The 26740-nt window shown below is 48.5% G+C and overlaps 1 protein-coding gene across 4 annotated transcripts in view; it reads right to left on the bottom strand.

The window, feature by feature from the left end:
* Positions 1–26740, bottom strand: part of PTGIS (prostaglandin I2 synthase) — an 89390-nt gene that overhangs the window by 9691 nt on the left and 52959 nt on the right. For all 4 annotated transcript variants that reach the window (XM_024750383.1, XM_024750380.1, XM_024750381.1 and 1 more), the window contains 5 exons: positions 24885–25063; positions 22243–22386; positions 18072–18223; positions 7787–7968; positions 404–572 (listed from right to left, as the gene is read on the bottom strand). In XM_024750383.1, coding sequence (XP_024606151.1) covers positions 404–572; positions 7787–7968; positions 18072–18223; positions 22243–22386; positions 24885–25063 — 826 coding nt within the window. The remainder of the gene's footprint in view (positions 1–403; positions 573–7786; positions 7969–18071; positions 18224–22242; positions 22387–24884; positions 25064–26740) is intronic.

Here is a 26740-nt window from a genome sequence, read left to right as displayed (position 1 = left end):
TTGCCAGCCTGAGACTGGAGTCAACCCAGTGGAAAATGAGGCTGAGGATGGACAAAGACCTGATGGCATTGCTAAAGCACCTGGATCTACCTGTGCCTGAAGCCAGTCCCTCTAGACTTTTCAGTTACCTGCCCCACATGAAGTCCCTTTTCTGCTTCAGCCCATTTAAGTTAGGTGTTTTGCCACTTGCAACAAAAAATCTCCCACTGAGACCATGAAACATGGGTAGTGGAGACCAGGGCATGGAGATGCCAGGTCTATGAAGACAGGAGGCCCAGGGGGACCCTAGGTCAGAGGACACCGATGGACCCTGGACGCTGGGAACCCATGACGGGGAGGGCGGGCTTGGGGGCCCATGATGCCCTGGCCTTTGGGGCTGTCTTGGAGGGTCTGACTGTCTCACCGAGCACAGGCATGCTGTCCAAAACCTTCTGTGGAAGGGCGGTCATCTGCGAAATGGGCTGTTCTACTTGCAAGAGCATAGGCTCAAGTTCTCCGCGGACAGCAGCCAGGGCCTCGGGGGTCCTGAGAAGGAAGAGCAGGACCCAGAAGGCGGCAGGACCCATGTTCCCCTGAAACGAGAAGGCGCCCCCGTTACAGCATCAAGAGCGCAAAGCTGGGCTGGGAGCTCACCAGTCTGTGCCACGGACACAGCCTGGGCCGAGGCACTGGGGCCGGGAGGCCTGGGTTCCCACTCCTGAGGACCCATGTCTATCTTCGGCCTCAGGACATGGCCCAAATATGCTGTGGTGGCTTTGGCCTAGCCCAATGCCTGCTTCAAGGCCACTCTTGGCATCCCGGACCTTGAGCAAAATCATTGATCTGAGGTCACACAGGAAACCTCCGTAGCTAATCAGCGAAAATGTCAGTACAAAGTATATCAGTTAAGATTACTGTTAACATCTGAGGATGGATGCATCCTTAGCCCCAATTCCCCAACCTTCCCTGCATGCATGCTTCTTACCGTGTGACTCTGCACTTCCTCACGTTAAAGGGGCAGAGCGTATTTCCTCAGCCCCTTGGATTTGGGCTGAGCCATGTGACCTGCTTAGGCCAATAGAACGAGGCAGAATTGACAGAACAGCAGTGCTAAGTCTGGGCCTTAAGAGACCTTGTGGGTTTCTACTTGCCCGGCTAGCTGGCTGGTCCCAAGAGGAAGCTGAGAAACACCCGGAGCAGAGCTGAGCTAAAGAGGAAGATGAGAAACACCCGGAGCAGAGCTGAGCTGTCCAGCCGAGCCTGGTCTAGACCAGCTGACTCCCAGCAGACCCACAGACAGGTGAGTTAAATAAACGCTCATCAAGGTATGCCACCGAGTTTTTGTGGTTGGTTGTTATGCAATAATAAGAAACTGGTACAAAATCTGAATGTTTGCTTTCAAATATTTGAGTATTGTGTGCATATATAGCAAAGCAGCAGTAATCAGTGATGACTGTGAAAGCTATTCGTTTCTTGAACAAAAATTATGTAAAACTTCCCAATAGGTAAATAATTAGTAAAACGGATAAAATTTCTTGCCCCAAGGCTTCAGCCTTGGCTCAATATTTTAATACTCCGGTATTCGGCATGTGGCTAAGATATGATGGGGTATCCTTAAATGAACTCTAGATATGGTTGGAATACCAATTAACCTCGATTTGGAGGAAGATTTTTGTCTACCATAAATGACTATCTTACCCAATCTTAATAATGGGATATTAAGGAGTCATCAAATATCATGTTTACCCAGAAATTCAATTACAGACACTATTGCACATGGACGAAAGGACATTTGCACAAGGATATTTCTCACGGTGCTGATGTAACAGGAAAAGATTGGAAGCAACCTCAGTAGGAGATCAGTGTGATAAATGATGATCCATCCATAGGCTGATGACACCGGAAGTTGCTAAAAAGGAGCTGACTTTGTGCATGCTGATATGGGACAGTAGCCAAGACGCACTGAAGCAAAAGATGCGGGACGGGGCCTCATCGTGCTACCATTTGTGTGTACATTTAAAGAGGGATATATATGAAGAAGCACAGACCATCTCTAGAAGGAGATTCAAGAACCTGGCAACTGAGGTTTCCTCTGGGACAGAAGCTGGGAGGGGAGAGAGGCAGAAAATAAATGCACAAAGCATCAATGATGGTGAAACAGATTTTCTTTCTCTTTAGCTGCTGTGAATTTAGAGGTGCCAGGTGCCCTCATTCAATCTTCCTATCAAGCAGGCACCGTTATCACACCTTCTTACTGAAAAGGAAAACTAAGCATGCCCTAGTCCCTCCCCACTGCCCAGCATATTGTGGGGGGCTCAATGGTATTTGTCAAATAAACATCTATGTTCCTTTGGGCTGGGGACCTCCAAGGCAGCCTTGGAGGTAGGCTGGCACAGCCCAGGACCAGGACCAGGCAGAGTTGGGTTCAAATCCCAGCTGCCCACTTCCTATGACCCTTGACAAGCCACTCCCCTCTCTGGGTTTCAGAACCTCCCTCTTGGTAAAATGGGAATAAATACGTGCCCACTCCTGGGGCGGCCACAAGGAATACGAGTGACTCCCACAGGCTGAGCACACGGTAGGTGTTCAGAAGTGGTCTCCCTCTCCCACCAGCCCCTCCCTCGGGTTCGAGAACCGATGGAGGCCTTGGACTCTCTCTGAGATTTCCTCCAGAGCCTCAGGTCCGGCTGAAACAAGCAAGGTCACTTGCTGTCCATCACTTAAACAGCCAGGGGAATGCAGGCGATAAATAATTAATTCAGCTTTGGGTTAACTCAGTGCCAAGGCCATTTTACCTGCCCAGATGATCAGATGGGGGCCACCACTCATTAATTACAAAGCAGGAGTGGGAAACAAGGCTGCTCGGTTAACTTTGCTTTCAGGAAGAAGCTGTGGCAAGTTAGGGAGGTGACGAAGACTGCTTTCCGCCCAGCTGCACCGATGTGTGAGCCTGCATGTGTGTATGATCACACAGCCATGAGATCTTTAGTCCACTACCCTGGAAGCTGAGTGTTCTCCCACAGGACCTTGCCTCCGTTTACGAGGACACTTCTGTCTAATCTCCCTCCCTCCCACTGCAGCAAAAGTCCACCACCCAGCAGCGCCTGTGCTCTGTTCTACCTTTTCTGTGAACGACGGTATCTGACCTCCAGGGGGCGCGCACTGTGAGCCAGACCCGGTGCTCAGCGGCTCACGTGCGCCACCTTGTGGCCTCCTCTCCGCACTGTCAGTCAACTGGAGTGGGGACACCTGCAGCCCTGCCTGCCCCGCACCACTCCCCTGCCTTTGGGTAACAGCAGCCCATTTTCCTTCGGAGAACTACCTCCACTTCATGTGAAGTCCCGTGGATTGTCTGGGGCGAAACTACCCCCTCCAGACCTCAGGTGTGACCACGTGACCCCAGCCTGGGCCACTCAGTCAGTGACGGACTCAGAGGGGACAGGTGACCTGGGCTGGGCCAGTGGGTATCAGACTTGGGGTTTGTGCTGGAATTCATGGGAGAAAGAATCCCTCCTCCATGGGGACTGCCAAGTTTCCAAGAGCTGCTGGTGGCCTTTGCTGCCACCACCTGGGAAAGCCCATCTGAGGCGTGAGAGAACACAGAGGTGAGGGGTGGGAGATCACAGATTACATTTATTTTCATTTTTCTGTGACTAAAATTTTTTTCTAAGGGAATAAAAGAATACTCTAAGTGCAAAGTAGATCCTGGATTGGATCCTGGAAGAGAAAAGGGACAGTAGTGGAAAAACTGGGGAAGTCTGGATAAAGTATGGACTTTCAATTAATAGTAATGTACCAACGCTGATTTCTAGTTTTCCCACATGCACGGTGGTTCTGTAAGAGGTTAACACTGGGGGGAGCTGGGCGAAGGGTATTTGGGAACTCTCTGTACTGTCTTTGCAACTCTTCTATAACCTAAAATTATCTCAAAATGAAACTACCGAAGGGGAAAAACCCAATTCTGTGCACAGCTATTATTCTTATTACCTCCTCCTTTTGGATGGTGAAATTGAAGCCCAGAAAAGTGAAGTGATCTATTCAAGGTCACACAACTAGTCAGTGGCAGAGCTGGGATTCCACCCGAGTCTGTCTCACTCGAAACACTGCTTTTGCTTTTCATCCTCACGTTGCGGTGCCTCCATGATCACGATTGCGATCATCTCCACTGAGCAGCTGAGCATCTGTAAACCCCGTGCCTGTGCAGCTCCCACAGTCCGCCTCCCCCCACTCAGGACCACCCAGGAGTTCCTGCAGCCATGGCTGCTGAGCCAAGGCAGACGTGGAGAAGGAAGAGAAGAATGAAACTTGACTGATGGGGCCGCGACAGTTAGCGGTGTCAGTCCCAGCACTACCGTGGTCAGCAGAGCCGCCCATTGCCTGACAGCTCAGAGCTGGGAGAGCAGCCCGGACCATGATGGGCCCGCAGGGGCAGGCCTCTGGGAGCTCTCCTCCCTCCGCCCACTCAGCCCACCCCAACTCGGCCCACGTCCCCTAGGAGCCAGCCTCTTCCCCTGCCTGGACCTTGGATCTCAGCCCACCAGGCCCTCCTCTAGCCCCTGGATGCTGGAGACCCCCTGACCCCTCCATCAGCCTAGACCCCAGGTCTGGGGCTCTGGACTCACGGAGGCTTTTCGAGGATCCTGTGAGATGATGTTTGTAAAGTGCTCAGTCGGGTGACTGGCACAGGGTAAGCGCTCAACAGTATCTTTTGAAATGATTACTCCTCACTCAGATCTGACGACAGCAATCCCAGCTACCATTTCTCAACCCCTTGGAACACTTTCTGCAGCCGGCCTCTGGGTGGCGCTCCCTCCGAGCTCTCCTCCCTGGTGGCTCCTCGTCTCCCTTGCTGGCTCTCCTCATCTTTCCGACCCCCATGCTGGAGAGGCCCAGGGCTTGGCCCGCTTCTCCATCCACCCTTGAACAACCATCTCTGCGCTGTCAACCCCCCAACATGTCCAGCCTGGACCTTAACCCTGGACCCCAGACTCTTCTTTTCTCCAGGCGCTCCTACCTGCCCGCTCTCCACCTAGAACTCAACATGCCCCAAACAAACCCCCGACTTTCTCCCCCAAAAGTCACTCCTTCCACCATCTTCCTCAACTTCAGCCTTCCTGCTACTCACGCCCAAGCCTGGAGTCATCCTGGTTGACATCTTCTCCTAATATCCCATCCAAGAGCAAAGCCTGTTGACTCTACCTGGAAATATGTCCAGAAGCCAATCCCTCTCCCTTCTGCCCTCTGGTCCAGCACCATCCTCTCTTGCCTGGATATTGCTGTGGCCTCCTCCCTGGTCTCCTTGCCTCCACTCCCCCCACTACAGTCTATTCTCAGCAATGCAGCCAGAATGACTCCTCTAAAGCAGAAGGCAGGCCATGTCACTCCTCTGCTCACAGCCTTTAAAGGGTTTCCATTTCAGAGGAAGAGCCAAAAGTGCTCCCCATGGCCTACAGGGTCCTGCATGGTCTGGCACCTGCTACCTCCCTGCCGCATCACCCTCATCCCCACCTCAGGGCCTTTGCACTTGCTGCCCACCTCCTCCCCCATCCTACACAGCTACATGGCTCACTCTCTCACTTGCTTTGAGGTTCTGCTCAGATGTCACCCTCTTGGTGAGGCCTTCCTTGACCACTCGAAAAAGCAGGCCCTCCTCACTCCTGCCGCCATCCCCTTTCCCTGCTTTATCTGTTCTCCACAGAACTTATGATCTGTAATACATTTGACATACCTACGTGTTTAGTTAATTGTCTGTCTTCTCCCACCACGATGTCAGCTCCTTAAGGGCAGGGGTCTTTGTTCTGCTCACTGCTCTCTTCCCAGCTTCTAGAATGGTGCCTGGCACACAGTGGGCCCTCACTAAGTATTTCCTGAATATGTTTATTGGGCACTAGTTACCTGCCAAGCACAGTTACAGGACTTTACATGGATTGCTTCCTTTCATCCCCCCCACAACGCCTTGAGGAAGGTCCTGCCGTCTCTATTTTACGGAGGAGTAAAGCGAGGCACTAAGAAGGGACTGACTTGCCAAGGAGTGGTAAAGTCAGGATCCAAGTTCAGGCAGGTTGTCCACAGAGCCTGTGCCCCAAACCACTGGGATACCCAGCCTCTTGGCCCTACTCTCAAAAGACTGGAGATCTTGAAGGGTCTTCCACCTGCCTGAATTCTGGACGCTGCCAACAACTCAATCTCAGAGGACACCCTGACCCCAACTCTTGCCCAGTTCTCCTGGCCCTGCCAAAGGCTGTTTGCCGGGCTTGCTGCCACTCAAGCCCCTAGGCCAGCATCCAGTTCTGCTGACAGAGGTCAATTTCCATAGGGGATTATGGGGACAGTTTGGAGTCCCAAGTCACTGCCCATAAATATGTTATTAGACACTAATGGGGCCCCAACTGCTGATTAAACCCAGCCCCCAACCCTTCCCAGCCTCTGCCTGCAAGGACAGTTAATGGCTCTGGGAAAAAACTAAAAATAAGTCTTAAGTCAATGGGAGAGGAATTACCCAGAAATGTCAGCCTGTGTAACTGTCACTGCCGAGATGGGGCCCAAAGAAGGAGGGGGCTCAGGGCTGGGGCGAGGGCAGCAGCCAGGCCTGGAGATGCAGCACCCTCAGCCCTGCTTTCTCTCACTCCAATATCTAGTCCTTCAGCAGCTTCACTGGCCCTGTCTTCCCTTGGTTTCCAGAATCTATCCACTTCTTCCTCATCTCCATGGCCACCACCTCCCCTTCCTGGAATACTCTATCCCCACATCTTCCCCCAAGTCCCCAAATCTAGATCTTTCTTACCATCCAGGGTTCAGCTCAGTCATCTCCTCCTCAGAGAGGCCACCCTGGCCAGAGTAGACCCCCAGGACCTATCTAGTCATGACCCTGTTTTATATCCTGCATATCAGCATCTAAAATCACCCTATATCTCTTTCCCTGATGTCTGCCCCACCCCTGCCCCTGGCTGAAACAAAAGCAACACAGAGCAGGGTCTTTGAGGTCCGTGGTAAGTACTCAGTGGAACTTTTAAATGAGTCTTCAAGATAACTGGCCTGCATACTTCAATAATCTCAAGGTCGTGAAAAACAACTAAAGGCACCAAAACTGTTCCGTATCAAAGAAAACTAAAAAGGCAGAATGACTAAATGCAGTGTGTGATCCTGAGCTGGATGCTGGACCAAGATGAGCCATAAAGAGTATTATTAAGACAACTGGCAAAATTGGAATGTGGACCGTATATTAGATAATGATCCTCTATCTGGGTTAACTGTCCTGAATTTGATCACTGTGCTGATCAAATGATGATGTAAGGGAATATTCTTCCTCCTGGGAGATGCACGCTGAAGTAATTAGGGGCAAAGAATCATGATGTCTGCAACTAATTTGCAAATGGTTCAATAAGATACGCACAGTAGGAGACAGAGAGAAAGCAAATGTGGTCCAATGTTTAAAACTGGGGAATCAAGGTGAAGTATATATGAGTTCATTAGACTATTCATACAGCTCCTCTGCAAGTCTGATGTTTTTCCAAATTAAAAACATATATATCGAATGAATGATCCTGGTCATGAGACTGTTTGACAGTTAAGAGAGTCAGGGAACTGGGGCAGACAGCTGGGTGTGTGCGCACCGACCCACAGCCATACTCACAGTGGCGCACTCTGTACACCTACATGCACCCAGATGTGAGCGCCCGTGCAGGCACATGCATATGTGCTCGCAGGCGTGTGCCTAAGTGTGCCTGGTGGCACACACACACACGAGTGCACACACAACACACAAGCACTCGTGCACAGCCTCACGTCCACACCTGCACACACCCACCTGTGTGGCCCAGAGCTGCAGCACCAGAGCCCGCGCCTGCATCTCCTCCGACACGCCCATCTCCTCCAGGTGCAGCAGGTAACTCTCCAGCCATTTACTCCGGTGGGCCCGAGTGGCCAGCCTGGCTGGGGACAACAGATTCCACAGGTGGCCTTTGACCCTGCACACCTGGTCCTTATCCCCTGCAGGGACGAAGCACAGAGGATGAGGGTTACAGATCCACCTCCAGCCCAGGGTCACCCAGCCCTGACCTCCCATTAGGCCAAGGGTCTTCCAGGTGTCACCCCAGGGGATGGGGAGTTCCTGTGGGAAAGAGGCGACAGGGACCCAGCCCTTAAACGCTGGCCTGGCCCAGAGGAGGCACTCAATCAACATTTGCTAAATGAATGGGCTTCTCGGCACAGCAGGGGGAGGGGCCGGAAACGGGGAGCCACATTCTGCCTTCCTGGGGTCTGACCCCAGAGGGACACCAGCCCACGTGGGCGGGGAGACCCTGAGAGCACACTCAGCACAGCGTCACTCAGGGGTAACAACCGAACTGACCACCAAGAGGGGACAGGTTGGTCTGGGGTCTCAAACTCAACTACCTGCAGGAAAGGCAGGTAAAGTGAATGAGGGAGGAGGGACAGGAAGGGGCCCAACGGGAGGGTCGGGTGGCTCCACTCAGCTCCACCGACCAGCCCAGCCCAGCCAGGGAGCCTGGGTTTCTAGAAGAAACTGAAATCCAGATGTTCAGGGGGAACCTTCTCATGTGTTTTAAAGTTAGCATCCCAGTAAGAAATTTTTAATCACCGCACAGGCCACAAAAGCATCTCAAGTTAAACTGGCTCACGGATCACCAGTTCGAAAACACCATTAAATAAACGATGGCGTGTTTACATTCTGGAAAACCGTGAAGCAGTGAAAACCAATGAGGAAGTTCTTTATGTCCAGCCCTCACCGGGCCCACATGGGCAGACCATTGAAGGAATAAAGTCAGATGCTTATTTATTTATTGTATTAATGCTACAAGATGATGCTGTACTGACATATATATATGTGCAAATATAAGATTTGGTTGTTCCAAAATCACTCCTTGGAAAAGGGGGAGTCACTTGGATTGCTACAAAATTCCAAAGTACTAGAAACTCTCTCATTGACTTTTCTGAGCCACAAAGCAGTGTTTCAGGAAGGTCCATCCACCCAGTGGCTCTAAACCAGGCTGCACGTTACAGGATGTAAAACATGGGTGACACTTATTCGAGTGCATTAGTTAACGTTTTCAAATAATATGCTCCCTATGCTTTTCTTCAACCTCTAGACACTTTCAGGTGACATACTTCTCAATTTAAACCAGTGAGGCCAATTGTTATCTGAAATACATGATTTCCCTCTTTCCCAAATTTTCAGGTACTGGAGCATCACCAGGCAGGTTTAAATCTCTGGCTGCTCAGGTCCCCACCCCACCCCCACCAATCTCATCAGAATCTCTGGGGGTGCGGCCCAGGCGCACGGAGATTTTAAACAGGTGGGTGCAGGGTGCAGGAGGTGCTGAAGCCACCTCAGTTGATGCTGGTTCTAGATGCTTACTTACAGGATCGATCTGATGAGATTGATAACAAAAGGAGGTAAAGGGCTTCCCTGGTGGCGCAGCGGTTAAGAATCCGCCTGCCAATGCAAGGGACACGGGTTTGAGTGCTGGTCTGGGAAGATCCCACATGCTGCGGAGCAACTAAGCCCGTGAGCCATGGCCACTGAGCCTGCGCTCTAGAGCCCGTGAGCCACAACTACTGAGCCCACGTGCCTAGAGCCTGTGCTCCGCAACAAGGGGAGCCACCGCAATGAGAAGCCCGCATACCGCAACGAAGAGTAGCCCCTGCTCGCCGCAACTAGAGAAAGCCCACGCGCAGCAACGAAGACCCAATGCAGCCAAAAACAAATAAATAAATTAATTAAAAAAGAGAGAGAAGAATCAAAATAAAATTAAATTAAAATGTTTAAAAAAGGAGGGGAAATTTAACGCAGATTTAGAAATGACTGGCATTTTTTAAGGTCTGCCAGCACAGGTGCAGGTCTTGAATGTCACTGTAAATACGGCTTTTAAGGATGACTTTCAAAAGCAATGCAGTATGCAAAGACAACCGACAGAATGGGAGAAAATATTTGCACATCATACAGATACTTGTATACACCCACGTTCATAGCAGCACTATTCACAATAGTCAAAAGGTCGAAATAACCCGTGTCCATCAACAGATGAATAGGTAGACAAGAGGTGGCATAGGCATACAATGGAATATTATCCAGCCTTATAAAGAAGGACATTCTGATGCATGCTACAGCGTGGATGAATCCTGAGAAGGTTATACTAAGTGAAATAAGGCAGACACAAAAAGAGAAATATTGCATGATTCCACTTATACGAGGTACTCAGAATAGGCAAATTCATAGAGACAGAGAGCAGGATACAGGTTAATAGGGGTGGAGGGAGGGAGAGATGGGGAGTTATTATTTAATGGATACAGATCTTCTGGTATGATGAAAAACTTCTGGAAATACATAATGGTATGGCTACACAACACTGTGAAGTTTATTTATTGAATTTTATACTTAAAGTGGTTTAAATGGTAAATTTTAATGGTAAATTTTATGTTATATATATTTTACCACCACTAAGAAAACAGGAAGATATGTGAATGTCATTTGGCAAATAAGCCAAAGATGGTGGTGTATAATAAAAAATTGGATTGGCAAAAAAACAAGTAAAAAAAAATATAGCAGTAATTTGATCAAATCTGCTTAACATTTGGAGAGCTCTTAGAACGGTGCAGGATACACGAAATCTTACACAAGAGTTAGCTATTGCTGCTCTACATTGTTAGAAAAAGGCAAAGTGTCTACATCAGTGTGTTTACTATGCACTTGTGGGCAAAAGAGAAAAACAAGAATATAGCACATTTGCTTGTATTTGTGTAAAGGAACTCTGGAAGGATCCACGAGAAACTAATAAAAGCAGCCAATTGTGGAGAGTGGGAATTGGGTGGAAGGAGGGATGACAAGAAGGGAGGGGAGACTTTTCACTGTTACTATTTCATATTTTCAATGTTTGAACCACGTGAAACATATTCAAAATCTGGCACCACCCCCATCCCTGTAAAACATTTCCAGCGAAAGATCACAGATTCATAGACTTACAGATTCAAAAAGCTCATTCTGTATTTCAAACAGATGATCGGGAGTGAAGAAGAGGGGTTCTGAAAAGCTGAGTTTGGTGACTCCACCTGGGATCCCGCTGATGGGGAAGACGCAGGTATCAAAGGTGGAGTCTGAATAAGCCAATTCCTGAAATGTGAGCATGGGAAGAAAGCAACATTTCTAAACGGTTTATATAACATGTGAGCTTAACGAGGGATGTTCAACAAAATCAATAAGGAGACATCGGGGCTTCCCTGGTGGCGCAGTGGTTGGGAGTCCGCCTGCCGATGCAGGGGACACGGGTTCATGCCCCGGTCTGGAAAAATCCCACATGCCGCGGAGCGGCTGGGCCCGTGAGCCATGGCCGCTGGGCCTGCGCGTCCGGAGCCTGTGCTCCGCAACGGGAGAGGCCACAACAGTGAGAGGCCCGCGTACCTAAATAAATAAATAAGGAGACGTTATTTCATTTCCAGTCCTAATTATTTCCATGTTTAGGTTGACCAAAAAAACAAAGCAAGACAAAACAAAAAAACTTTCCCACTGGGAAAACCAGGGTTTGCTGTGCATTTAGATCAGAGTATAATTGGGGCTTGTACTGTATTTTACCACGTGGAGAAGGGTCTAGAACTGCTCTGTCCAGGAAGGAAGCCACAAGCCACATGTGCTTACTGAGTACGTGAAATGTGGCCGCCTGGAACTGAGACATGCTATGAGTAAAAAGTACACCCCAGATTTCAAGTCTTGCATGAGAAACAAAATGTAAAATATCGCAAGAATTTTTATACTAATTACATGCTGAAATGCTAATATCTTAGATATACTGGGTTAAAGAAAAAATATAATATTTTTTATATTTTATAAAATTGATTTATATTTTTTAAAATTGATTTCACCTCTTCCTTTTTTTTAATGCGTCTACTAGAAAATTTTAAATTACGTATATGACTGGCATTCTATTTCTACAGGATAGCACTGTTCTAGCAGGATAACACCAAACTGATAACAATGGTTACCTTGGTGATAGATGTAGAGGGAGTGTGGTCAAAAGAGAATTTGCCTTTTCTGTAATATTTGATTTTTTTTTCCACAAGAGGCCGGGGAGCCAAGTTAACAGCCCCAACTCTGGAGCAGAGTGCCTGACCTTGAACAAGGCACCTCACCTCTGAACACCTCAGTTTTCTTACCTATAAATTGAGGTAAGAGTACTCATCACATAGGGTTATACAGGGATTGAATGCATTAACATATAAAGTCCAAAGAGGGATGCCTAGCACAGGCCTAATAAACATTAGCTATATTATTAAACAAAGCTTAATGAATGTTAGTAAATTATTAGTCCAAGGAGAATATATTCATGTATTATTTCTATAAGTAAGAAATAATAATAAATTGTGAGGTAACGAACACCCAGTTTGCAGCCATAGAGACCCAGGTTGAAATCCCAGCTCAGCCCCTTCCTAGAAGGATGATCTTGGGCAAATCACTTTGTATCTCTGAGTCTCAGTTCCCCATCTGTAAAATGGAGGCAACCTGGCTCACAGGATCATTAGGAGGACTCAAAAAGATCACACACAGAACACACTCTGTACTGGCAGGGGTTTGGTAAGTTGTACTTGCTACATTCCTGCCATTTTTTTTTTTTTTTTTTGCAGTACGCGGGCCTCTCACTGTTGTGGCCTCTCCCGTTGCGGAGCACAGGCTCCGGACGCGCAGGCTCAGCGGCCATGGCTCACGGGCCCAGCCGCTCCGCGCCATGTGGGATCTTCCCGGACCGGGGCACGAACCCGTGTCCCCTGCATCAGCAGGCGGACTCTTAACCACCGTGCCACCAGGGAAGCCCATCCTGCCATTTTTATAAGGTATTATTCATCAGCCCCAGTGTAATGACTCAACGCTGTGAATCAGAACTGGCCGGCTCATGTGACAGGTAACTCGGTCAGAGGCAGGAGAAACAGGTTTGATGTCAGACCTCCCATGCTGTGTGGGCTTGGCTGAGGCCCTGTCCATCTCTGGGCCTCAGTCTCTCCATTTGTAAAGCAAGAGGACTAGGCATGGAAACACCTCTGACCACTGGAGACCTGAGGGTACAGTTCAGAGAGGCTCCCAGCGGAGACATGTTTTTATTTTAAAAGCCTTGTGTTTTACCTTTAAAATGCATTTGATTTTTGCATTAGACCCTGTGATTCTTTAATATAAGAATGCTTTTTTTCCCCAAAACAATATTTAAATAAATAATAATAATCCAGTGAAATGATTATTCCAGAAAGAAGCAGTATGCTTAGCTTGGGGCTCTAACTCCCTACTGCCCCCCAACTCCCTCCTGTATGAGAAGCACCAGACTCAGTGGTCTAAGGGTCTCCAAAAGGGTCAATTTTCTTTTAAAATGTTTACATTTCTAAAAGCAGAGGAGGAATAATGCATGTAAATGGTAAACAACAATAATAATAAAAGAAAAAGAAAGAAAGAAACTCTAAGGGTTCAAATGGGTGTAAGATTCTCTCCATCCCATCTCAGCTTTTCCAGAGGCAAAAATCTATAAATGCTCCCACATTTAAACACAAACACACACACACCCCCATACCGTCTGTTCTGCACCTTTTTCACAACAGTAGATTTCAGCCTATAGCAGTATATCCCATTACTTTCTACAGTTGCATAGCTTTCCTTTGTGTGAAAGCATAATTTATTTCATCAGCTACTACGGGGGACATTTAGGTTGTTTTTACGGTTTGCTAAAACAAGTGACATGCTAATGAATATCTGTGGATCCGCAGACACATGCAAGCATTTCTGTGGGGTAATTCCAAGAAGTGGAAGTACAGGATCAAAGGAATGTGTACTTTATATGTCGATAGTTTCTACCAAATCACTCTTCGAAAGAAGCTGCATAGCCTCACGTGCCCACAACCAGGTCTGAGGGCCGTTCTGCACCTCAGCCTCCAGTCCCTAGCTGAGAAACCTTCCCCAACATCTCCACCTGCTGCCCATACCGGGAAGTGCAGCCTTCCCATACCCAGCCCAGAGCTGCTCCCAGAAAAACAAGGAGAGTTCCCCTCTGCATCTACACAGACTCCCCTGCAGCATCTGTATGGAGGAAACGGCAGCAGAGAAACTACTCTTTCCTGGAGAAGCAATCCATGCCGGCACGTGTCAGTGCTTTATGCACTAGCTTTTGCAAGCAGACAGACCAAGTTTCCATTTTGCTGGCTCTGCGACCTACCAGCTGTGTGTCTATGACAAGTGACTTCACCTTTCTGAGCCTCAGTTTCTTTACCTGCAAAATGAATTTAATAATACCAACTTTCCAGCACTGATGGCAGGATTCAATAAGATACGGAGTCGTCTCTAAAAAGACATTAAGAGTCATGAACAGGCAACTCACAAAGAGGAAAAGCAAATGGCTGGTAACACTAAAAGATGTCTCCTACAGTAGTCAGGGAAATGCCCATAAAGCCAGATGCCCTTTTTTGCCCATCAGATTGGCAAGGATTTAAACACCGATAATTGCACGTTGACAAGGTGGTGGGGAAATGCAAATTAAAACAAGTTACCCACCTCTGTCCATTAGATTGGCAAACAAATGGAAGGACTGAAAAAATCTGGTGGGGAAAGAGCAGACTCCTTTCCTTTGGGTAGGCATATGAATTGCTCCATGGTTTTGGAAATGATGTGGCAACAGCTAATAAAAATTTTAGGGCTTCCCTGGTGGCGCAGTGGTTGAGAGTCTGCCTGCCGATGCAGGGGACACTGGTTCATGCCCCGGTCCGGGAGGATCCCACATGCCACGGAGTGGCTGGGCCCGTGAGCCATGGCAGCTGAGCCTGCGCGTCCGGAGCCTGTGCTCCGCAACGGGAGAGGCCACAACAGTGAGAGGCCCGCGTACCGCAAAAAAATAAATAAATAAAATAAATTTTAATGTGCATGCCCTTTGACCCAGCAAACCCACTTCCAGGAAACTGTTAGAAATAAAATCACCAGATGGTAGAAGAGATACAAGTACAAGGAAATACTAAAACAGTAACACACATGAAAAAGGAAACAATTATAAATATCCATTGGAGGGGGATGGCTGCCTAAATATTGACCTCTACTTTGCTATATTCATTTTTGCTTGAGTTAGTTTTATCATAGATTTGCTGGGGTTTTCTGGGTATAGCATCAGATTATCTGCAAATAGGGATACTTTTATTTCTTCTTTACTCATTCTTATATTGGTAATTGATTTCTCTTATCTAAGTGCATTGGTTAATGCCTCTAGATGTTTGTATTGACAAGGGAGACTGTATATCGTTAGGTTAAAAAAATAAGTTGCAGTTAATAGATATAATCCCTTTCTATAAATACACAGTGACACTTTAGATACATATATTTGTCTCCATTTTCAAAATAGAGTATCCCTATAAAACACTGTGAAGGGATACATCAGCATGTTAACGTTGGTTTCCATAGGAAGCTGAGCTTCGAAGACTGAGTATTATTACTTTTTACTGTCTACATCTACCACAAGAATATGTTTCTTTTTTTTTTTTTTTTTTTTTGCGGTACGCGGGCCTCTCACTGTTGTGGCCTCTCCCGTCGTGGAGCACAGGCTCCGGACGCGCAGGCTCAGCGGCCATGGCTCACGGTCCCAGCCGCTCCACGGCATGTGGGATCTTCCCAGACCGGGGCATGAACCTGTGTCCCCTGCATCGGCAGGCAGACTCTTAACCACCAGGGAAGCCCTCTTTTTTAATTTAAACAATCTAATGTGTTAAAGTTTCATTCTTAAAAATATATAAATAAATGAAATGGGGTCATGAGCTGTTGTGAGCACTGAATGAGACAATGTTTAACCTGGTATCTGGCACCAAAGAAAATGCTCAACAAGTAGCGTTTTTTCTTTATTACCTCAGCCAATCCTAACAGCCACCTTCTAGGAAGATCCTACTGTTCTTCCCATTTTACAGATGGGATCACTGAGGCACACAGAGATTACATAAGAGCCAGTAAACCACCTCAAGCCACCTGAGCCCAGAGTCTGTCTCGACCACTGCCTTCAACTGTCCTCCGGAGAAAAGATCTAGGGCAAAAAGAAGTTAAGTAGGGACTTCCCTACTCTTAATTTCCCTATTCTTAACAACTGTGGCACAGTAGTTAAGAATCCGCCTGCCAATGCAGGGGACACGGGTTCAAGCCCTGGTCCGGGAAGATCCCACATGCCACGGAGCAACTAAGCCCATGTGCCACAACTACTGAGCCTGCGCTCTGCAGCCCGCAAGCCACAACTACTAAGCCCATGTGCCACAATTACTGAAGCCCGTACACCTAGAGCCTGTGCTCTGAAACAAGAGAAGCCACCGCAGTGAGAAGCCCGTGCACCCCAGCGAAGAGTAGCCCCTACTTGCTGCAACTAGAGAAAGTCTGTGCGCAGTAACAAAGACCCAACGCAGCCAAAAAATTTTTAATTAATTAATTAAAAAGAAAAAAAGAAGTTAAGTAACTTGCCCCAAATCACCAGCAAGGAAGCAGCACAGTAGGGATCTGAATTCAGGTCTTGTTGCAAGTACCTGAGACCAGGACACACAGTTATTTCTCAACCTTCCTATAGCACCTGTCATACATGCAGTGTCCCAGCCTCACTGGAGATTCAGATTCAAATGGACCATGAAGGGGCTGGGTGACTTGTCTTATTAACAAGGACCCCAGAGGATTCTTCTCACTGGGGAAGTCTGAGACACAGTGGCCAGGGAAGAATGCAGTCCAGTGGTTCCTATGGCCCTGGCACTCTGAATCCAGCAGGAAGCTCTTTACCAATATTGAGTCCACAGAAATGAATGACGTGGGTTTTTACAAACCTATGTGGAAAGTTCTAGATGTGGAGTTCAGTGAAAATGCTAAGTAGCAGAACAATGCCTCTCCAGCGTGCTAGAAAAGCACAGGGCTGATAACTAAGAGAAACGAAGGCATGTGTGCTCAGAAAGACATGCTCAAGAATGTTCGTAACAAGCTAACCAAACCAGAAACCAGAACCCACCAAGATGTCCATCAACCAGGAATGGATGACAAATTGTGGTTATTACACTAATGAAATACTTCACAGCAACGAAAAAGAACAAACTATAGATACATTCAACCTGCATGAATCTTACACACATGAAGCTGAGTGAAAGAAATCAGACATGAAAGGGCACATGTTGTATGATTCGTTTTAAAGGAAGTGTAAGAACAGGTAAAACTAAGCTGAGGTGAAAGAAATCCATACAGTGGCTAACTCTGGGGGGTGGATATTGACTGGGAAAGGGCATAAAAAGTTTAGATTTACCTCTAAGCTGTGCATTTAGGACATGTGTGCTTTCCTGTACATAAATTATACCTCAGTAAAAAAGAGAAATTAAAAACCTTAAAAATAGAAAAAAAAATGACACTAACTAAGCTGAGGTGAAAGAAATCCATACAGTGGCTAACTCTGGGGGGTGGATATTGACTGGGAAAGGGCATAAAAAGTTTAGATTTACCTCTAAGCTGTGCATTTAGGACATGTGTGCTTTCCTGTACATAAATTATACCTCAGTAAAAAAGAGAAATTAAAAACCTTAAAAATAGAAAAAAAATGACACACAACTCTGTGTGTGTGTGTGTGTGTGTGTGTGTGTGTTTAGAAAGAATTCTGCAGGATATACTCCAAGCTAGTAATAATGGTCACCTCTGTGGATGGGAGCGGGAGTGGTGGGCTGGGATGGGAGAAGTTGGAGAATTCTTTTATTGTTCCCTTTAAATTATTCTATATGGCTTGAATTTCTTATAATCAGCATAAACTACTTGTAAAAAATTCTAGAGCAAATTAAATCATAAACTAGAAAAGGAGCATACACACACACACACACACACACACACACACACACTCAAGGTCCCCAGGCCCCACTCTAGATGTGCTGTACCAGAATTTCCACCAGGAACCCCAGCTCTAGTCCAAGCTCGCCTCCCCACCACTCTGCTCTTGCATACCCCAGTGACGGGGATCTCACTACCTTTAAGGGCATTAGAACATCTTTCCTCCTATGTTGTCTATGATCCTCCCTCTCTGGGTCCCTCCATTAGCTCCACCACCCACCAGGGCCCCCATGGCGCTTACCCACTGACAGGGAGCCACGTGCCAGTTTGGGGAGCAGCAGGTCAAGCTGGCGGAAGGTGTGGAAGACATCGGCTGAGTGGACGCGGTCCTGGGCCTGGCTCTCCGGGGTGTGTGGCGGTGCCTCAACACCGTACAGAGTCAGGTAGCCGGCTCTGGGGGCGGCAAACAGCTGGTCAGGGGGTTGTCTTTGGATACTCCCGGCCGAACCCTCCCAGGGCTGCCTACACGTTTTCTTCATTTGTACACCTGAGGAGCACCTGATTTTCCTACCATGTGTCAGGGACCTCTCTGGGCCACAGCGTCAGCAGAGAAGAAAACAGACAAAACCCTCACACACCCATGGAGCCAACACTCTAATGAGGGAGACAGACATACAGAGAAACGAGTGGATGAGTCATAGGTCAGCTGGGGCTCAGAGGGAGGGACAAAGAGGGAGAGGGTGGGGAGGGGCTCTCGGTGAAGGATGAGAAGGAGCCAGCGTGGGAGGAGCAGAGGGAGGGGCCTGAGGCGCAGGGAAGAGCCAACCTCCTGCAGCGGGAAGGAGGCAGAGTGTGGAGGTGCTACCCAGAGGCTGGCGAGCAGAGCAGAGTGAGGGGTGGCCAGTGGGGCAAGATGGGGGCACCGATCAGGAAAGGAGGCTCCTGCCCCTGGAGATGGAGTCAGGGTGGGCTCCCTGGAGGAGGTAGGTCTAAGCTGAGACCTGCAGGGTAAGCAGGGGAAAGGGGTTCGGGCAGAGGGCACGGTCCCCGCAAAGGCCCAGAGCCAAGGGAGCAACCACAGCCAGGTCAGGGCGCTGCCAGGTACTGCCGGCCCAGGTGCTGGACTGGAGAGTGAGGGGCCGGCGCGGAGCACCCTGGGAGTCTGCACACACACACTCAAAACACACACACACACACACACACACCGCCTACAGGAATGCTCTCAGAGGAAATGTTTTCACCACCAGCCACTTTTTTAGCAGGAATGAGGGAGGATGGGGCTGAGAAAGGCCTGTCTGGTCCCCACTTTGTCCCTCATTCACACAGTGTAGACACGTAGTAGGTCTTCAATAAATGTTCTATCAATGGATGAATGGATGGATGGGCGGGAGGACGGGTGGATGGATGCATGGATAGTTAGAACTTAATCCTGAGAACACTGATCTTGGAAGAAAATATGGGGTCACCATGATTCTGAGCTCAGTTATCCAAGCTACTGTCCCACCTTTTCCCTGCATCCCACTCACCTTCCCCTCATCCAGTTTTGGCCTCCACGCCCCCCAGAGATGGCGAGTTCAAGACCTGCCCATCCCACTGGACTAAAAGGAAGCAATCCTTCCTTCAGGACAGCTGAAACGAGCTACCTATAGAGTCTAACCCGTCGGCCCTACTGAGGCCTCTGCATCAGCCCAGAAGGAATTCCCTCCTCCTTTTCCTCCAGACATGTAAGCCCCTGGATCCCTCTTCTTCAGAAGAATGTCCTCAGTCTCCTTATGGCAGAAGTTGTAAAGGTGCAGCCTACAATCTAGATTCAGTCCAGAAACGTGTGTTGTTTGGTTAATAGAGTTTTCCTAAAAACAACCGAATGCATATTTAAACATTTGGGGAAATTCATACAAAATCTGGATTTCCCCCTCCATCTCATTTTGAAAAAGGAGAAAGGCTGACCACTGGCAGCCTACAGTCCCGCCTGGCAGCCCTGGGCAGAAGTGGAGTCACGGCCACCCCTCTTAGACGGAAACAAGCTGGCAGGGTCAGACGGTCCTCCCCAGGCCCTGCGGTCTCTGTGACACTGCAGTTAAACACCTGTCACCATTTGTCATCCTACTTGCACTGGTTTTTTTCTTAAAGCAGAAAACTAGTTCCTTAGATAAAATATCTACCAGAAATAGGCGATGAAAAATAACCCCTCCCCAAAAGACAAGAAAACCAGGAAGACCGCGAGGTTTCACACTGTGGACACAAAGGCCCTTCCTGTGGCACCTCCACATCAAAATAACACCTGACGCGGCTGAAGACAGGCAATAAATAATTACACGACCTATAAATACACACATGACCTACAGGTGGCGCTAGGGGCCATAAAGAAAAAGCTGGAATGGGCCGGGTAATGAGGGGGCCATCATATTAAATGGGGTGGCAGGAAAGACCTCCCTGAGCAGGTGACCCTTGAGATGAGACTTGAATGAAGTGAGGCGGGAGCCATGCCGACATATAGGGAAGAGCATTCTTGGGCAAGGGAACAGAAACTGCAAGGGCCTTGAGTTGGGAGCATGCCTGGCCTGTTCCAGGGGCAGCAAGGAGGCTGGTGAGATGACACCAGTGGAATCAGAGTTAGAACTCTGGATGTGACTGAGTGAGGCAGGGGCCCACACAGGACAGGTTGGAATCTCACGGTCTCGGGCTACGTGAACACACACCTCTGTACCCGTGTGACTGTCATCCAACTTGCCCACTGCCTTTCTATTTCAGGGGCTGCAGATGGCGATGAAAAGGCCCAAGGAGGCAGGAGCTGCAGCCCAGGGCTCAGGCCCTGAAGACACAGGGATCCATTTACGTCTGCCCTCCTGCACTGTGCCTGCTGTTACCATGAACCTGAACGGACCCAGCTGCCACCGCGTGGCCCCCACCTCCCCCAGTGCCTCAGCTTCTTCTCTGACTTCTTTGCCCGCACAAGGATACGGGATGGCAGGAGCTAGGAGACCTGGGAGTGCCCTGCTGTGAACTTGCTGGGTGGTTTTAGCGGCCCCTCTCTGGACCTCAGTCTCCACACCATATGACAGGGTAGACCAGACCTGCATCAACCAGACCAATCACAGCCCTTGATGGTATCTGCACCACTCCAGGGTGAAATGAGAAAAAGGTGACACACCAAGGGTCGTGCTTGAGAGTGTAGGCTCTGCAGCCAGCCCTGCCAGGACCCCAACCATGGGACTCTGGGCAAATGACTTAGAATCTCCAGGCCTTAGTTATCTCATCTGTCAAATGGGGTTTGTAAAGTACCCGCCCACAGAGTTGTTGTGAGGATTAAATGTATTAGCGCACACTGAGCCTACAAGAACACACACACGTCATAAATGTTCCTGTGTGCCCATATGTGTCAGCAAATGTCTGTCCTTTATCCTCAAACTGTGTTGCTGTAATTTTTTGGAGCGGTTGAAATGTCTCGCTTGTATGAGATGCTGGTCATTAGGGATGCCACCAAAAACTACTGGCTCTCCTTCCCTCACTGCCTGTGGCCATGCTCCTCCATCCCTGCCACCACGCAGTCAAATCCACCAGCAGGTCCCACCGACCCCATCCCCCAAAGCTACCCGAATTCTCCCCATCGCCTGGTCCAGGCCACCATTCTGTCTCACCTGGGCAACTAAAACAGCCTCCTAACAGGTCCCCCTGCCTCCCTTTCATTGCCACCCACCCGAACTATGGTCTAGTCTCTGTCTGGCAGCCAAAGAGAGCTTTTAAAACTCTAAGTCCGGGTTTCCCTGGTGGCGCAGTGGTTGAGAATCTCCCTGCCAATGCAGGGGACACGGGTTCGAGCCCTGGTCTGGGAAGATCCCACATGCCGCGGAGCAACTAGGCCCGTGGGCCACAACTACTGAGCCTGCGCGTCTGGAGCCTGTGCTCCACAACAAGAGAGGCCGCGATAGTGAGAGGCCCATGCACTGTGATGAAGAGCGGCCCCCACTTGCCTCAACTAGAGAAAGCCCGCACACAGAAATGAAGACCCAACACAGCCATAAATAAATAAATAAAAATAAATAAAGGAATTCCCTTTAAAAAAAAAAAAAAACCAACTCTAAGTCCAATGGTGTCATACCCCTGCTTAAACCCCCAATGTCACTCATCTCACTTAGAATAAATTCCAAAGCCTTCCATGGCCTTGAGGCTCTGTGAGACCCGGTTTCTGCCAGTTTCTCTGACCTCATCCCCCTGCCCAACCTCCTTGGCTCATTAGGCTCCAGCCACACTGGCCCTCTCACCAAGCATCTGGGTGACCAGCAAGGCCCCTTTTCTGGCCTGTGTCTCCTTTACAGCTCATAGGCTGAGTCAGGCGACCACTCAAGAGTCCCAGATACAAAATGTCGCCTTGCAGCCTTTGCTTTGGAGTATCCCGAACTGCTTCCCCAACCACAAAGTCCTCCTGGTTCCCCTGGCCACTATTAATGGCTGGTCCAGAGTGCTGGGCTCACCTGAGCAGGAAGCTGTAGGAGAATTCGAGGAGTCCCATCTCATGCCAGCCACTGCCTGCTTCCATGGTGTCACCCAGCAGGACAGTGTGGAGGTTGGTATACATGGCTTCCGTGAGCGCCTGGAGCTCTTTGTGGAGGAGAGTCCTGGGGCAAGGAACCAAGGTGTGAGAGTGTAGCTTCCAAAAATATATATATATGCACACAGGCACCTCCTTGGCCAAACCTCAGAGTCCCAGGACTCCAGTGCCTCAGTGGCAATGAGGGCTTTTGGAAGATTGGCTTAAACAAAATATTATTATTTCTATCATCATCCACAATGACGATAGTTACTATTTATTTTGCCAAGCACAATGATCTCATTTCATCTTTTGACAGCCCCAGGGATAACAGTTACTATTATGATACCCATTTTACAGATGGAGAGACTCAGGGACAGAGAGGAAAGTGATTTGCCAAGGTCACCCAGCCAGTAAGTGATACAGCTGGGACTGAAACCCTGATCTGCCCAACTCCAGAGTCTGAACTTTTAAACATGATAGCCATCCCCTCTCGGGGCACATGAGCTTGGATAAGGAACCCACAGACTTGCAGAAGAGAGAGAACTAAGAAACCAGCCCTTTCTCCCTGAGATCCAAAGTTAGGGAGACCTGTTTGGATAAAGTGTCCTGGATCAAGGATTGCTAATAAACATGACTCCAAGTGAATGCTCCATGAGGAATAAGGGAATCTGGCTGGCGATCTGGTCTCGTCGTCGAGTGCCTAGGAGTCTGAGGAGAGGACCAGTTCTGGGAGAGCATGTGGGTGAAGCCAGAAGCCCCTCTGTACTGAGCCCCCACAGTACAGTCAATATTGAGCCATGGCTGAATGTATGATTAGAAGCCAGGAAAGATGGGATCTTCTATCTAAGTTTAAGGCCCCTCTACACTGCACAAGGATCTAAACCATAAAGGACCCCACTGCATCGAGCGAAGCGTCCATGGGGTGGTGCAGAGCCGATGTTCAACAGCGACACCTTGTGGCAGCAACAAGACCAGTGCTAGTGTGCCCATCAGGTGCTCTGGCTCTCTGTCGCCACCTGCTGTTTGGACATAGGATGGACTCCTTTAGACTGAATAAAGACGGGAAAGCATCCAGAGGGGTTCCGTGAACTTCCAGGTAATAAAAGCTTTGGGATGTTTCACTGTTGGAAAAACAATAGATACGACCCATGTGAGATAATGTGTGTGAAGGGCTTAACATAGCGCTTGGCACATTGTAAGTGCTTAATACATGGGAGCTGACACAGTGATCAACCCTGCTCCAGCTGTTCCCTTGACTCCACTCCAAGCACTAGTCCTTGACAGAGACAGTAGCCCCCAATAGATGTGGCAGCCATGCCCAGAAGACCTCATGCCAGCTTTTGAGAAATGCCCAGAAACTCTCGAGGGTAGACACTGGAGGAAACTGGGATCCTCCCTGTGTAGGGGGGTAGGATGCAGTGAACTGTGGACTCTTGTTGCTAATGGAACCCCTAGAATAGCAGGACCCAGGACATTCAGGCTCAGGAATACTCCTAGCAGCTGTCCCACAAAGCCAAGGTCAGACTGAGCATTGTCTCTCATCCATGTTCACCTCATGAGGCTGGCCTTTCCTCAGCTTTAGCAGTCCTGCAAAACCCGGCCTTCTAGATGCTTTTCCTGACTCCAGGAGGTGAGTCTTCCTGGAGAGAGATTGCTAAAGATGCCCATCAGACTGTGTGCACTCTTTAGGGGAGGATGCAGAGTCTTAATTCCTCAGTATCTCGGTGGGAGGAGAATGGGCTGTGGAGTCTTCAGACCTGGGTTCAAATCCCAGCTCTGACGCTTACTAGCAGTAGACCTTGGGTAAGTCACTTCACTTCTCTGAACCTCTGTTTCCTCATCTGTAAAATATGGATAAAAATACCTACCTCTGAAGCTGTTGCACAGATATGAACACATGCCTATTAAACACCTGGCATTTGGCAGGTGTCTTCAGAGGGAGGTTGGCGTCATTCTGCGCTCTTGCATCTAGGATGGTGACCAGTGTACGAACGAATACAGGGTAAATGCCCTCACAGGTCCTTTTGTAAGTATTACTCATGTTTCAGGACCTGCACCACTTCCTAGCTGTGTGACCTCGGGCAAGTCACTTCTCTTCTCTGAGCCCTGTGTCCTCATCTATAAAATGGGGCTGTTAAGTTACCCTCCAGCATTGCTGTTAAGACTCATGAGATCATGCATGATGCCTGGCACAGAGTATGGACTCAAAAACATTAATCACCCCACCACCTCCCTTTATTTGACAGATGTGGAAACAGAGGCTCGGTGCGGGGGTGTGGTTTGCCCAAAGTCACAAAGCTAGGCAGTGGGAAAGCTGGGATTTGAATCTAGGTCTAGCTGACCCCAACCCTGGTCTCCTTCTACTAAAAATCAGAGCTGCCTCTTGGGAAGTAAAGAGTTCTTCTTCAGCCCAATTCTCTAGGGTTGTTTCTTGTTTTGTTTTTGTTTGTTTTCACAAAACGAAATGTCTTTACTGGACACCTGTTGTGGAAACAAGCTCAGCTCACACAGGACTTGAACTACGCAGGTAGAAGCCGATCGCCCACCCTGGCCCACCCATGGGTACCATCTGCAGCCACTCACGGTTTCATCTTGGACTTTTCTTCACTGGGGCTGTAATGCGGAAGCTGCACATCGAAAATCCTCTCCATGAGGAAGGTGGCGTAGGCGTGGAAGTCCAGCCTGGTGCGAGGCTCCCACACCACCATGTCATAGGAGTGTGGGTCCAGGAGGACAGTGACATACCTGCCCCCAACCAGCACCTGGGAAGTTGGCAGGGATGCAGTGAGGAGTCCGACTATGAACAACAGCAGTTCTCTGAGGTCGACTTACCCCGTGACAGGCAGTGGCCCCACCAGCTACTTAACAGACAATGTCCCCTCATCTACCTCTCACAACCACCCTGTGAGGCAGGGACCATCATTCACCCATTTATAGCTGAAATGTGATAAGGCGTATAACGTGCCCAAGACCACACATCTGAGAAGTAGCAGAGCTAGGAAAGGAATTCGGCACTTTTTCTGAACCAAAGGTTATGCTCTTAACCACCTCACTTTTAAGCATCTTCCATGGTTATCTTGGTTAATGTCATATCTCCAGCAGCCAGGAGAGAGTCTGCCCACAGAAGCAGCAGATGGATGTGTGTGCATTGTAGGTGGATGTATGGATAGATGGAATGGATGGATGAATGTACAGATGGATGGATGGGAGGATGTCGGTGGATAAATGGATATATTATAGGTATGGGTGGGTGGATGGATGGATGAGTGGATAAATGGATGGAAGAAAGGAAGGAAGGATGGATGGATGTTGTTGGATAAATGCTAGTGGATGTGAAAGCAAAACCTTCTTTGGGAGGCTGAGCTCTGTATGTAACATGCTGCTCAAGACAGGAAGGAGACAGCACTGGAGAGCTATAATCCTGCAGTCAACAAGGGTGAGGGCATTTTCCCTCAAATGTGTGTGGAGGGGGTCACACAACTCCAACTACCCACTGCCTTAGCCTTGTTTTCAAAATGTGGTCTGTGAGTCATGGTAATCAAACTCTCTTATAAAATAAAGCCAATATCCAAGAAAAATGCTGTTGGATGGATGGTTAGATGGGTGGATAAATGGAAGGATAGATCATTGAATGTATGTTGGATGGAAAGATGGATGGATGGGCAGCTAGAAGGTGCTTGCAAACTAAATGTATGAATGAATGTTGGGTACATGGATGGCAGGATGCTAAGTGGATACTGGGTAAACAGATGGAAGGGTGAATGTTGGATTCACTTCTAACCTCCAAGTTAGAAGGAGACGTGGAAGGTGGGTGGATGGAGAGAGATATAAATAGATGTATATAGAGTGGACAGACATTGGATATTGAAAGGATAGATAATCAAATGCTGGGTGGTGGTGGCAGATGGATGGAAACATGGGCAGATAAGCAGAAGAATGGAAGTTGGTGGAAACTGAATATATGGTTGAAAGTTGGATGGATGCTATGTCCATGAGTGGAAGAATGCTGGATAAATTGGGTAGACAGGTAGAGGAACAGATGATGGACAAGTGGATGGAGAGACAGATTTTGGATAGATATTTAGAAAGATGGACGAGTGAGTGGATAGATGGAGGTTGATGGAAATGGAATACATGAATGAATATTGGATGGATATTAAGACGGAAGAAGGCTGCTTAGATATTGGGCAGATAGGCAGAAGGACAGATGTTAGATGGATGGGTGGATGTGGGACAGATGGAAGTTGAATGAATGGATAGAGGTCGGTTAGATGAACACACAAGGATTGGATAATATTAAATGACTGCATAGCTGCATGCTGGGAAGACACTAGAGGGATAAGGAAGGGATGAATGTTAGATAAACGTTGGATGTACAGTTGGATAGGCATATAGAAAGTTGGCTGGACCACTGGATGGTTAGTGTATGGATGGGTATT

This window comes from Neophocaena asiaeorientalis, unplaced genomic scaffold (genome assembly GCF_003031525.2).
Source record: "Neophocaena asiaeorientalis asiaeorientalis breed wild unplaced genomic scaffold, Neophocaena_asiaeorientalis_V1.1 scaffold606, whole genome shotgun sequence".
Classification (NCBI taxonomy): Eukaryota; Metazoa; Chordata; class Mammalia; order Artiodactyla; family Phocoenidae; genus Neophocaena; species Neophocaena asiaeorientalis.
The sequence above is the reverse complement of the archived record's forward strand: the minus strand, read 5'-3'. Positions and strand labels throughout refer to the sequence as shown.